Below are 14,182 nucleotides of genomic sequence, written 5' to 3' on the forward strand. Positions count from 1 at the left end.
TAGAATTAAAAGCGAGCATCATAAGCCACTAGGGTTTTTACAATTATTGTTGATTCCTGAGTGAAAATAAAGTAAAATCATTATGAATTTTATGTGAAGTTTGTCCGGGAAAGGTTGAGTGACAGTTGATTCTACCTTTCCCAAGAACTATCTGAATGAAATTATCAATTACCTGATGGAATATTGTTGGTGGTATCCGACATGATTAAAGTTACGTAACGTGATCCATCATCACTAGTCTCTCCTCGTTGCTGGTATACGATATGATCAAGGTTTCCAAAGGGAGAACCTTTAATTTGCTTCTGTCATATTGAGAAATTTTATCTTCATCTGAAACCATTTGAGCCCATGATCTGGACTTCTGTTCTACTTTTTAAGCCTTTGTCTGTCTTTCTGTTTAGATGGCATTTGTCGTCTTCCCTGCAAAAAAATCTCTTATAAGGGTAGGAAATTTGAATTTTCTTTATACATTCAATATAGAATAAAAAATACTTAAACTAATTTGCTATGTGGCAAAAGATGTCCATTTATTCTAACTCTTCTCCAAATAATCATAGGATTTATGCAGTTAATTTATGTATTCAGTCACGCCTTTTCTATTAAATGGATTAATTATTTTATTATGCTTGAATCATTTATTTATTTGTATTGATTTAATTTTTTCCTGTAATATATATATATATATATATTGATTAATATGAATATTCAAACTAATTTGAGTATATCTAAATTAATTTTATAGGTTTTAAAGTTAATGATTATATAAATCTTTAATAATTCTGAAATTTATGAAATTTGAACTAATAATGTTTAAAAAATAAATTTAAAACTTAATCAATTAAATTATATCTTTTAAATTTATTTTTTTATAAAATTGCTCCTCATGTATATTCATTTTATAAAATTTATTTTTTAGTGTCATTAAATTTTATTAAGAGGGATAATCATTTGCGTGTTTAAAAAAAGAAAGTGGTGAATGATTTTTCAAAAAGGGTTACATTTATGTTGATTTAATTATCTATACCTTTCAAACCTTTCAATTGGAATTTTTGGGAGATAAACTTCAAATTGAGTTGTTCAACAAAATAAAAATAATAAAAATATTAAATGTGTGCCAGGGATTCCGACTATCTGCTGCTCTTTGACGAATTTAAACCTTTTTCATTAATCTGCATTGAAAATTAATTTTTATTCTTTAATATTAAATTATTTAATATTTCCTTTTATTCTTTTAATTTATTTCAATGTCGACACTCCATATCTTCCTAGTAATTTATCTTTAAAGATGAAGATTGTTACGATAAAATCAAGATATAATTTTTTTTTGCATTTAAGATTGTATATATTTTAAAAATTTATTAGTTTTGAAAAAAATATTTTTTTAATATTTTTTATATAATAACATTAAAAATAAAAATAAATTAGTTTGATTAATCAAATCTCCAAGCAACTTAAATTTTCCGGGCAGCTTCTTCAAAGTTTCAACATTAGCGGGGTCCACACTTTAACTTCCAATATCTTATAATATAATGCTTCGCGGGTAAGCGGTGGGTTCCTTCCTAGCAACTTCCTTCCTTCCTATCAAACAATACAATAATTAATAATAATAATTATTATTATTACCATTCTCTGTTTTTCTTTCCCTCTCGGTATTGCAACTTTATTATTTTTCTAAACCTTATATTCTTCTCTGATCTGTGATTTCTCTTCTCTATTTTTTGGGCTGATTACTGCTCAAGCAAACCAGCGCTTGAAGAATATCTTGAATCCAGGTTAATTATCTGCACTTCATCTTCTTCATCTTGTTGGTGTTTTTGTTTTTATAGTTGTTTTTAACTATGGTTTGAATCTTTAAAGTAATCCATGATAAATAAATTGATCTTTTTCTCAGATCTGTCATATGTATATAGTCTTCTCTGATATGTGCTTTCTCTTCTTTTTTCACCTCCTGTACTATTCATCATGTACTTGTGGTGATGGAAGGAGTTCCCATCATCTGTAAAAAAGTTTATTTTTTCAATCAGGAAAGAAACATCATAGCTTGAACATGAACCCAGCAAACTAAACAGAGGTTTGTAATGCTTCATATTGTTTGCGAATGATTTTGGATTCAGGAGTTAATATTTTTGCAATCAAGCTGCTGTAATTCCTAACATAGACGATATACAACAAGAGAACTTCGTGCCTCGGCACTTTGGAAACTCTACTAGGTACTGATTGACTTCTAGCTGTTGTGTTTTAACACAATATTAATACCTTTTTGATAATTAGATACACCATTGATTTTTGGTTTTATAATATGATCACTTCATTTTTATACAGGTCACAGATGGATAACCTCAAACTCAGAGGATTGCAAAATCAAACTACTAGGCCAAATGCCTCAAATCCTGGCCTTGACACTTCCCTGCAAAGTCAAATTAGGGGTTTAAATACTCAACAAGTCGGATATGATTCATTTTGGAATTATGTTGAAGAAAGGGCTGATGATAGTAGAATGAAGTGTAAGTTTTGTCCACATACATATGCCATTAAAACTTCCATTTCAAGGATCAAATGGCATTTATCAGGAGAAGAAGGGCATGGTGTTGCCATTTGTCGTGGGGTGTCTAAAGAAGTTCAAGAAGCAGCCTTTCTAGCTATGTGTGGTGGCAACAAAAGACTTAAAAGGACAGAAAGTTCAATCAATGCTAATGATTCTAGAATTTCAACTTGTCCACAAGAACAAGACATTAAGATTGAAAATATGGGAGGAGGTATTGGAAGGGTACAAATAGAAGTTCAGGTTGTAGAACCTGGAGTAGAGGAAGAGAGAATTTCTTCACAAGCAATAGCAAGAAACGACAAAGTAAGCTCCAACTCCGAGGATGACCTCCAAGTCACAGGATTGCAAATTCAAACTGCTAGACCAAATGCCTCAAATCCTGGCCTTGACACTTCGCTGCAAAGTCAACTTAGGGGTTTAAATACTCAACAAGTAAGAAGTATAACTGAATTATCGTCGTCTTTTCCCCTTATGATTGTGCAATAAACTATCAATTTTAATAGCAAAATAAGGGTAACAGCGCTGAAGTAGTTTCTCATCCATCCGGATATGGTGTAACCTCCATCAATTTTTATTCTTTATTTTGACCCACTTTTTTTTTTTCTATAGGTTGAAATGGTTGGATCAAAGGATCCATTTTGGAATTATATTGAAGATATGGCTGATGGTAGCATGAAGTGTAAGTTTTGTCCACATACATTTTCCAATAAAACCTCCATTTCAAGGATCAAATGGCATTTATCAGGAGAGGAAGGGCATAATGTTGCCATTTGTTGTGGGGTGACTAAAGAAGTTCAAGTAGCAGCCTTTCTAGCTATCTGTGGTGGCAAGAAAAGACTTAAAAGCACAGAAAGCTCAATCAATGTTAATGATTCTGGAATTTCAACTTGTCCACAAGAACAAGACATTAAGATTGAAAATATGGGAGGAGGTATTGGAAAGGTACAAAGAGAAGTTCAACTTGTAGAACCTGGAGTAGAGGAAGAGAGGATTTCTTCACATGCAATAGCAAGAAATGAAGAAGTAAGCATGACCGGAGTGAGAGCACATGAAGATAGAGTTTCCAAAGAGGCACTTGAGAGTAGACTGAGGACAGAACCAGTGGATCGAGCGTTGGAACAAAGCAATGCAGTACTTGGCAATTTGGCAGGGTGTGCTGGAAGGATACAAGTGGGAGTTCGGGGCATGGAAAAAGGTCCCGGAGAAGAGAGAATTCAGTTGCATTTACAAACAGAAAATGGCATAGAAAACGCTGGTGAAGAATTTTTTCAGCATGATGCATTTGAGAGTATACCAAGAACAGGGAAAGTGCAGCTTCTGGAGCCGCGAGGAGATTCATCCCAATTTTGTCTTGACATTGAAAGATGTTATGATCAACCTTGTGCTGCATCAGTAAAAAATGAGGTAACTATGCATGGTGAGCAGGACATGGTTAGAGTGAGGACAGAACCAGTGGAGGAGGAGGAGGATGTGGAGAGTAGTGGAAGATCAGTAGTGCAGGCTGGCGCAGGAGCTAGATCTTCTAAAAGTCTGAAAGACAACAATTCTACAGGAGTTCCATTACCTACTAGCTCTACAAAGCCAGTGGGTCAAGCATTCGAAGAGAATACGAAGGTGATATGGTCTTTGTTAATAGATGATGAAGTCCCAACCATTGGTGTTTATGGGATGGGGGGAGTTGGTAAAACAACAATACTGCAACATATCCATAATGAACTTCTACAAAGACCAGATATTTGTGATCATGTTTGGTGGGTGACCGTGTCTCAAGATTTCAGCATTAATAGATTGCAGAATGTTATTGCTAAACTTCTTGATCTTGACCTTTCAAGGGAGGTTGATAATCTGCATAGAGCTGCCAAATTATCAGAAGAACTAATGAAGAAACAAAAATGGATTCTTATTTTAGATGATTTGTGGAATAGTTTTGAGCTTCAAAAAGTGGGAATTCCTGTCCGGTTGAAAGGATGCAAGTTGATTATGACAACTAGATCAGAAACAATTTGTCATCAGATGACTTGCCAACACAAAATCAAAGTAAAGCCACTTTCTGAGGGAGAAGCTTGGAATTTGTTCATGGAGAAACTTGGATGTGATATAGCACTTTCACCAGAAGTTGCAAAAGCTATTGCTAGGGAATGTGCTGGTTTGCCTTTGGGAATTAGTACAGTGGCAAGAAGCTTAAGGGGAGTTGATGACCTACATGAGTGGAGAAATGCATTGAAGAAATTGAGAGAATCTCAATTTAGAGACAAGGAAGTATTCAAGTTATTGAGGTTTAGTTATGATCGGTTAGGTGATTTAGCACTTCAACAATGTCTCTTGTATTGTGCATTATTTCCTGAAGATTGTGAGATTGAAAGGGAGATGTTGATAGGTTATTTGATCGATGAGGGAATAATTAAAGGAATGAGGAGCAGGAAAGATGCATTTGATGAGGGCCACACGATGCTTAATAGACTCGAACGTGTCTGCCTATTAGAAAGTGCTCAAATGACACATTTTAAGATGCATGACTTGATTAGGGACATGGCCATTCATATACTGCTAGAGAACTCTCAAGTCATGGTGAAAGCAGGTGCACAATTAAAAGAGTTGCCAGATGCAGAGGAGTGGACAGAGAATCTCACAAAAGTCTCACTAATGCAAAACCAAATTAAAGCAATTCCTTCCAGCTATTCACCTAGGTGTCCCTATCTATCAACTCTATTGCTTTGTCAAAATCGTTGGTTGGGATTTATTGCAGATTCATTTTTCAAGCTATTGCATGGGCTCAAGGTCCTCGATCTGTCTTGCACAGGTATTAAAAATTTGCCAGACTCTGTCTCTGATTTGGTGAGTCTCACTGCATTATTGCTCAATGATTGTTGGAAGTTAAGACATGTTCCATCATTAAAGAAGCTCAGGGAACTGAGAAGGTTGGATCTCTCTTGCACTACACTTGAAAAGATGCCTCAAGGAATGAAATGCCTAGCCAACCTAAGGTATCTTAGAATGAATGGATGTGGTGAAAAGGAGTTTCCTAGTGGGATATTACCAAACCTCTCTCACCTGCAAGTCTTTGTACTATAAGAGTTTTTTAAGGATTTTTATGCTCCAATAACAGTTGAAGGAAAGGAAGTAGGATCCTTAAGAAATTTGGAAACTTTGGAATGCCATTTCAAAGGTGTCTCTGACTTCGTGGATCATCTCAGATCTCGGGATGGGATCCTATCATTAAGCACATACAAAATTTCAATAGGAATGGTGGATGAAGATTTTTGGGAATACATTGATTTTTTTCCAAGTAAAACAGTTGGGTTGAGTAATGTGTGTATCAACGGAGATAGAGATTTTCAGGTCAGGTTCTTAAATGGCATTCAAGGACTGGTTTGTCAATGTATCGATGCAAAAAGTTTATGTGATGTTTTGTCATTAGAGAAGGCAACTGAACTGGAGGAGATCAGCATTCGGGGTTGCAATAACATGGAGAGCTTGTTTTCATCTTCTTGGTTCTGCAATGCTCCACCACCATTACCATCGTATAATGGTGTCTTTTCTGGTCTTAAAGAGTTTTATTGCCGTGATTGTAAGAGTATGAAGAAGCTGTTCCCACTTTTGTTGTTGCCAAACCTCGTAAACCTGGAAATGATTGATGTTAGTGATTGTGAGAAAATGGAGGAGATAATAGGAACAACAGATGAAGAAAGCAACGCCTGCAATTCCATCGCGGAGTTGAAACTCCCAAAGTTAAGAGCTCTGAGACTGAGATATTTACCAGAATTGAAAAGCATTTGGAGTGCAAAACTGATTTGCAATTCTCTTGAAGATATTACTGTAATGTATTGTGAGAAGCTGAAGAGGATGCCAATTTGTATTCCGTTGCTTGAAAATGGCCAGCCATCTCCTCCCCCTTCTCTTAAAAATATCTATTCAAGTCCAGAAGAATGGTGGGAGACAGTAGTGGAGTGGAAGCATCCTAATACAAAGGATGTCCTTCGTCCCTTCATAAAATTTTGGCCCTTAATATAATATAATATAATATAATATAATATTATAGAATAAAGGGTAAGCATCATCTTTTATGTCAAGTTAATTTCTGGTTGTTTGGACTCGTTAAGCGTTTATTAGTAAGAAATATTTCTTGTTTATATCGTGTGTTTATAATTAACATAAATAATATTTTTCATTTTTTAATATATTTCATTTTCCTTTAAGACTATTGAACTATCATATATATATATATATATATATATATATATATATATAACTCTGATAGATAAATAATTATAATTTTAAGTTTAATTAATATTATATCTTCATCCTATTGAGTATCTCCAAGATGAAAATCCCCAAAAAACCAAATACTATAATGATTTATTAACCTGATAAAATAATAGATCTATTCACTAGTACAAATCATCTTATATCATCAACTAGTAATTAATTATTTTTTAAAAATATATAATACATATTAAAAAGAAAAGAGAGAGAGAAGACACTTTAAAAATAGAATGATAATATTGAAATTTTGAAATTTTTACAAGGATATATTTAGAATAAAATTCCAGACCTTTATCTATTTTTCTCATGTTATGTTGTCTTATTTGAAGGGGTAAAAATTCATTCTATTTTTTTTATTTTCCTTATGATTTTTAAAATTTTATTTTTAAGCTTTTTCGGTCTTTATGAACAATATACGAAAACATGAACAATATAAAAAAACTAAAAAGATTGGTTAATCCTATATATGTAGACACATGTTCCTGTGAATTATACTAAGGATTTGTTTAAGAGGGGTGAAAATTGCGTTGTAAAATATTTTTTATTTGAAAATATATTAAAATAATATTTTTTAATTTTAAAAATTTGTTTTCACATTAAATTAATTTAAAAGCACACAAAAAAATTAATTTAAATTTTATTTTTTCCAAAATAGTTATGAGCATTTTTCCATTTTCCATTGTGTTGGAGGTGATGTTGGTGGGTTTGGTGTTGCCTCAAATAGCTTTTAGTCTTATTTAGTTGCTTTCCAAAGTTTTAACAGTACAGTTAATTGCTTTCCAAAGTTTATCATTAAAGTAACGTAATAAAATAATATATCTATTCATCATTACAAATCATGTTATATCATTAACTAACAATAAATTAGTTTTAAAAAATATATAATACAGATTAATTAAAAAACAGAGAACGAAGATACTTAAAAAAAAAAAACCTGATAATCAATTACATGCCTTGCAATTTTGAAAATAAAATTTCATATCATTATTTATTTTTCTTATGTCATCTTTTATTTGGAGATATAAAAATTAATTTTAATTTTTTATATTTTTTATGATTTTTTTATTTATATTTTTAAGCTTTTTTAATTTTTATAAACAACATAAAAAAAACTAAAAGGATTGATTAATTCGCTATAAATGAAGACACATGTTCTGTGTTTTTTTATTAGAAAATATATTAAAATAATTTATTTTTATTTTTAAAAAAATATCGTTACATCAAATGATTAAAAAAAATATTTTAAAGAAAATTTTTTCCAAAATAATTATAACTTGAAGTTTAATTAATGTTATATTTTCAACTTATTAAGTATCTCCAAGATGAAAATCCAAAAAAAAAAAGACCTGTATGATTTATCATTAAAGTAACTATAAAATATTCCAAAATGGTTATGAGCATTTTTCCGTTCGGTTGGGGTGATGTTGGTGGGCTCGGTGTTGACTCAAATAGCTTTCCAAAATTTTAACATTACAGTTAATTGCTCCAATTGTTTTGCACATTAACTTTTACAGAGCAGTTGAATTGAGAAAAGAATTAATGAAGAAACAGAAATGGGTTTTGATTTTAGATGATTTGTGGAATACTATCGAGTCACATAAGCTGGGAGTTCCTGTCGAAGTTAAAGGATGCAAACTTATTCTCGATCAAAAAAGATTTGTCAACATATGGATACCGCTTATTTCAGAGGAAAAGGCTTAGAACTTGTTTATTAAGAGCCTCGGATATGACATAACACTTCGTCCAGAAGTGGAACAAATTGCAAAATCTATCACAAAGGAGTGTGATGGTTTGCCGCTAGGAATTATAACAATGGCTGGAGCCATGAAGGGGGTGGATGACATAAACAAGTGGAGGAATGCTTTAGAGGACATGAGGCAATCAAGAGTTAGGCAAGATGATACGGAAGAGGATGTATTCCCTACAGAGGATTTGATGGCTTATTTGATTGATGAGGGAGTGATAAAACGGCAGAGTAGGGTGGCAGAAGTTTACAAAGGCCATTCTATGCTTAATAGACTTGAAAATGTCTCCTTATTGGACAGTGCTACAAGATATGGTGATAGTAGCTGTGCACGATGAACTGCCGGATTCAGAGGAGTGGACAGAGAATCTTGTGAGAGTTTCACTGATACATAACCAAATTGAAAAAATTCCTTCGAGCTATTCACCAAGGTGTCCCCGTCTTTCAACTCTATTGTCATGCAATAATAAAAACTAGAAATTTATTGCCGATTCATTTTTCAAAAAATTGCATGGGCTCAAGTTCCTCGATCTATCTGACACAGATATTGAGAATTTGCCTAATTTTGTCTTCAATTTGGTGAGTCACCGCATTGTTTCTCATTGCTCATTGCTTGTGATAAGTTAAGACATGTACCCTCGTTAAAAAAGCTTACGGCACTAAAGAGGTTGGATGTCAATGGTACTGCACTTGAAATGATTCCTCAAGCCATGGAATGTCTATCCTGTTGAAGTTATGGCTTTATATACCTATTATCAACATATCCAACCTCGGGTATCTTGGACTCAATGCATGCGGTCAGAAGATGTTTCCTACTGGGATATTGCCTAAACTCCCTCATCTACAAGTCCTCGTGCTACAGCAATTGGGTCTCGATGGATTTGGTGTTTGGCGTGCAGCTCCAGTAACAGTTAAAGGAAAAGAAGTAGCCTACTTGAGGAAGTTGGAAACTGAAGATGAAGACAAGTGAAACGTTTAGAGAGGAACACCTCATCCATTTCTGGCAATTTCAGATATAAGGTTTTCTCGATTCCTTCACACTCCATATTTTTATTTTTATCTTCGAAACCTTATAGCTTCTTCTTCTTTTAGTTTATTGATTGCTCTGTTTATTTATTATTTTTATCAATATATATTTCATCTGGAATTGGATGACTATTTCTGGAGTCAAATCGTGAAGACAAAGCTCTTTCACGTTTGTGTGCAATAACTATCAAAACCCTTTCTCAACGTTATTTAACTAAATGGATACATGATCATTAAAAACAACATTTATATATATTATTTTTATTATTATTATTTTGGATAACTCAAATTACAATGGAGATACATTTTATTCGTTTCATGTGGTACATCATGAGGATTGTTTCATGTTTGTTCATGTTGTACCTCTTTCTTTATAAATTCAGCCGATAAGAAGCGGTTCCTTTACCAATAAAATAAACAACTATTTCCCTGTTTCTCTATCATCAGTGGATTGGACAGGAGGAGTTCTGTAGTAAGCTAGCACTGTTGCCGGGAAGAATGTTGCTCTAATTCCTTCTGCCTTTAGTATAGGGAAGATGATGCCTGATCCAGCCTGAAAATTGACAAAAATAAAAATAAAAATTTAAGTTTGTCTAGGAAACCCATGGTGAGAATAATAGTTCAAACAAATAAGTTTCTGATAGTAAAGAATAATGAAAGCTGGAGATACAGACCAAAATTAGTTTTGCCGCAATACACATGCGTTTTGGTGTAGGAAATGGAAGCAATAAGCGGCCAACAGCATAGGCAAGCATGGCAAAGCAGTGGAAAACCAAGCTCAACGGGTCAGGGTTGAGACCAGACAGAAGAGCCATCAGACCTTCTGAGAACACGCCTCCAAGGCTCAAATAATTGAAGAATGCTTCTTTCATTTCCATCCTTGATGGATCCTGATCCGATGAAGAGAATACTGTGTGTAGGGTGCTTGCCAATGCGTTCATTGCAAATGCCGTGGGCTGCAACCAATATTAATCGAGTAATTCAAGCAAGTTATTAGTATCTACAAACCGCAAAGAAATAGTTTATTTTGTGTTTCTTTAAGCAATTCCTATTCAATAAATGTTGTGAGAAAGATTGGCCGAAGAAATATTAGATAAGCATATGCGTGCAAGTGCTGATACCTTACGCAAATTGTAAAAGGATTCAAGATATTTGCAAATGGCAGCTGCATTGCTAAGATCATTGAGCGGCCTAAGAAGATCTCGCAGTAGAACAACATCAGAAAGTCCCACAGTCATTCCTCCTCCAGTTACAGCATGGGGCATATTTAATGAATCCCCTATCATAAATGCACCAGGGGTTGGAGAGGGAGACGCAGGCATGATTCTGTTTGGCATTGTTCTTATGTTGCCCTTATCAATTGCACACATGAAAGCATTGTATAGCTCAGGTGGCATCTGAAATGTGCAAATCTCTGCATTAGTTCAAACAACATTTATATTTAATAAAGAGAACTAGCAAAGTTGCTAAAATGTCGCCTTAGACTGGCATTATAAGACATTTTGCATTTTGCTTTCTGATATTATTAACAATAAATTCGCTAGCATGCATGCTCTATAAATTAATCAGAATAAACTTTAATTAACATTATGTCAAGCAACTATACATACTTGAGGTGCCACCACTGTTTTCAAGTAGCTTGCCATTTCGCCATTGGAAATAGGTGGTTGTTTCGAGCCAGGTACATCAACGAAACAACGAATTTCATTGCTGCTAATAGGATAAGTTACGACAATTGAATCCTTCAAAATAAAGTACGCACGATTTGCAGAGGGAAGATTATAATTCTCCAGGACCAAACCAACAAAGTAAGATGGGACTTCAATCTACAAGAAATGTAACGACCAAGTGTTAGATAGTAATATTAAACTAATTTTAGGTTAAATTAGTTTTTTAATATAATATTAGAGTTTCTCTCATTTTAACTAATTATATTAATAATAATTAACTGAAATTAAACATGATCCCGTACAAATTTTAAATTTAAAAAGTTTCAATAAAAATATTTTAAAGAGTAATATAAAATTATTATTAGAGATTCACCTAAAAGGTATATCTATCAGTCTATATCCTTATCAACAAAATAAAAAATTATAATACCTTCTCTCATTAACTGTGGGGATGTTATCATTAATGGATAATAACATTTACAGGTTACCCTAAAAAAAAGAGATATTATTAAAAGACTACAATAGTAGATATGTATTATCAAACAAGTTACACTATCTATTAACAAAATAGTGCAACTTATATACTGCCACCATCAATGTCATAATTTATGGCTAAGTTGTCTTACAATTTATGCCTATAAATAAAGGTACAAGTTAGAGAGAGAGTGAGAATAAAAGAGAAGATAAAGAGTTAAAAAGTATGAGAGAAACACGTGAAAGAAAAGGAGTAGTAGTTGCCAAGAGTAGCAGCCTTGCTGCCTTGTGCAGCAAAGTATGTGTGGAGAAAAAGAGGAGTAGCTGCCAAGGACAGAAGCCTTACTGTCTTATGTAGCAAAGTATGTATGAGAGCAATGAGAATAGAGTTTAAGTAAAATGATCCTCCTTTGTATGTTTATGTTATTTTTTTTTTATTTTTAATAATATTAACTCTTCTTCTATAGATATAAAGAATTTATTGAACTATACTAAATATTATATGCCAATATGCTTAACCTTCAAATTACAACTATTATAATATCACCGGTCTCTACAAGGGGAAACAAAACCCCCAACATTAATTACATGTAAATTTACTCGTAAACATGATCCCATACAAATTTAAAATTTAAAATTTAAAATTTTTTTATTTCTATAAAAGTATTTTAGAGAGTAATATAAAATTATTATTAGAGATTCACCTAGAAAGTATATCTATCGGTCTATGTCCTTATTAACAAAATAAAAAATTATAATACTTTCTTTTATGTTATCATTAATGGATAATAACATTTACAGGTTATCTTAAAAAAAGGGATATCATTGTCAAAAGACTACAATAATATGTGTGTATTATCAAACAAGTTGCACTATCTATTAACAAAATAGTGGAACTCATGTACTGACACAATTAGTGTCATAATTTATGACTAAATTGTATTACAATTCATGTTTATAAATAGAGGTACAAGTTAGAAAGAGAATGAGAACAAAAGAGAAGACAGAGAGTTAGAGAGTATGAGAGAAACATGTGAGAGAAAAAGAAAAATAGCTGCCAAGAACAGCAATCCTACTACCTTGTGCAACAAAGTATGTGTGAGAGATAAAAAAGAGTCATTGTCAAAAACAACAGCCTTATTGTCTTATGCATCAAAGTATGTGTGAGAACAATAAGAATAGAATTGATCTTTTTTCTTCATATGTTTATGTTTTTTTTTTTTCTTATCTCTAATAATATTAGTTTTTTTTGGTAGATATAGGCGATTTGTTCAACTGTGATAAATATTATATGCCAATATGATTAGCCTTTAAAGTACAACTATTATAATATCACCTGTTTGTACAAGGGTGTCTGTACAAGGGGAAACAAAATCCCCAACATTAATTACATGTAAATTTACTCATAATGCAAGATTTTCACCTTTGGATTGCAGAGATTGCGTCGTAAATTTGAAAAACAACTATCACATACTATTGTGAGTGAAGCTGAAGCTGCTAACTCCTGGCCTGCCTTTGTTTTGTATAGCACACCTTTGATACTGCCATTTTCTTCGACAAGAGATGTTACAGTTCCTTGATCGAGTTTAACACTGCACAAAGATCAAAGAAATCTGAGAAAGAAAAATGTTCACATCATGAAATGATACTGACAAACGTATATTCAGTCCATGGTTGGTTATATTGAACTCAATACTCGGAGGCTACTCTGTTCCTATAGGTTGCAGGGGAAAGGACGAATACTTGGGAAGAGATGCAGCTTTTTCACGTAGTTTTTGGATGAAGCGGCCATGGTGAAAGCTTCTGCCACACGCATTGGAGGGATATGAAATTGCAGTTCTTCTTCCATCTTTGTGAACAGCAGCGAAACTGAGGACTATCTGAGAATCAATCCCATCTAGACAGTCTGCTACCACACAAAATGTTGGACATAAATAAAGTAGTTGTTAATTAATTAACGGAAAGTATGTTCAACAAAATTTCTACAGCTAGTAATTCTTCACCTTCGAGACCTAACTCGGCCAATTTAATGCAACCCCCAGCATGCAGGAGCTCACCAACAATTCTGTCGGGCTCAGTCAAGTCTCTTTCAATAACTTGCACGCGCCATCCATCCTGCAGTTGTAGGAGAAGACAAGGTTGCTGTTGCTTAGCACACACAGAACAACAATAGCTCTGCTTACTTGGTTTTGGTCTTTGAATTATAAGCAAGATCAGGCACTTAGAGTTAACTGTTTTACCATTGTGAAAGAGGTTATTACCTTTGCGAGAGCATAAGCAAGAGCTGAACCAGCAACACCAGCTCCTACGATGATCACATCAGTATTTCCAGCAAAATTTGATCTGCACACTCCATTTCCAGAGCTTTTCAAAGTTTTCTTGCTTCGATTTTTCTCTGAAGCTTTGATATTCTCTCTCCCTCTTGAACTGTAGAGGACAACAAACCCGAACAAGAAAGCT

At 33.3% G+C, this 14,182-nt stretch overlaps 2 protein-coding genes across 2 annotated transcripts in view; one reads left to right on the plus strand and one right to left on the minus strand.

The window, feature by feature from the left end:
- The first annotated feature begins 1,781 nt into the window (after positions 1 to 1,781).
- Positions 1,782 to 6,675, plus strand: LOC105117257 (probable disease resistance protein At4g27220). Its single transcript, XM_011014863.1, is given in 3 exon segments — positions 1,782 to 2,210; positions 2,323 to 2,977; positions 3,155 to 6,675. Coding segments are annotated over 2 exon segments (4,050 nt in total). The 5' UTR covers positions 1,782 to 2,210; positions 2,323 to 2,329; the 3' UTR covers positions 6,557 to 6,675.
- A 3,147-nt stretch (positions 6,676 to 9,822) lies between these two features.
- Positions 9,823 to 14,182, minus strand: part of LOC105117259 (squalene monooxygenase-like) — a 4,549-nt gene continuing 189 nt past the window's right edge. The window contains exons 2-9 of the mRNA XM_011014864.1: positions 13,984 to 14,180; positions 13,726 to 13,837; positions 13,466 to 13,628; positions 13,146 to 13,314; positions 11,189 to 11,404; positions 10,700 to 10,975; positions 10,253 to 10,534; positions 9,823 to 10,131 (exon numbers count right to left, since the gene is read on the minus strand). Of these exons, the coding sequence (XP_011013166.1) occupies positions 10,000 to 10,131; positions 10,253 to 10,534; positions 10,700 to 10,975; positions 11,189 to 11,404; positions 13,146 to 13,314; positions 13,466 to 13,628; positions 13,726 to 13,837; positions 13,984 to 14,180 (1,547 nt within the window). The 3' untranslated portion in view covers positions 9,823 to 9,999. The remainder of the gene's footprint in view (positions 10,132 to 10,252; positions 10,535 to 10,699; positions 10,976 to 11,188; positions 11,405 to 13,145; positions 13,315 to 13,465; positions 13,629 to 13,725; positions 13,838 to 13,983; positions 14,181 to 14,182) is intronic.

The sequence above is a fragment of the Populus euphratica genome, unplaced genomic scaffold (genome assembly GCF_000495115.2).
Source record: "Populus euphratica unplaced genomic scaffold, PopEup_1.0 scaffold1260.1, whole genome shotgun sequence".
NCBI classification, from domain to species: domain Eukaryota; kingdom Viridiplantae; phylum Streptophyta; class Magnoliopsida; order Malpighiales; family Salicaceae; genus Populus; species Populus euphratica.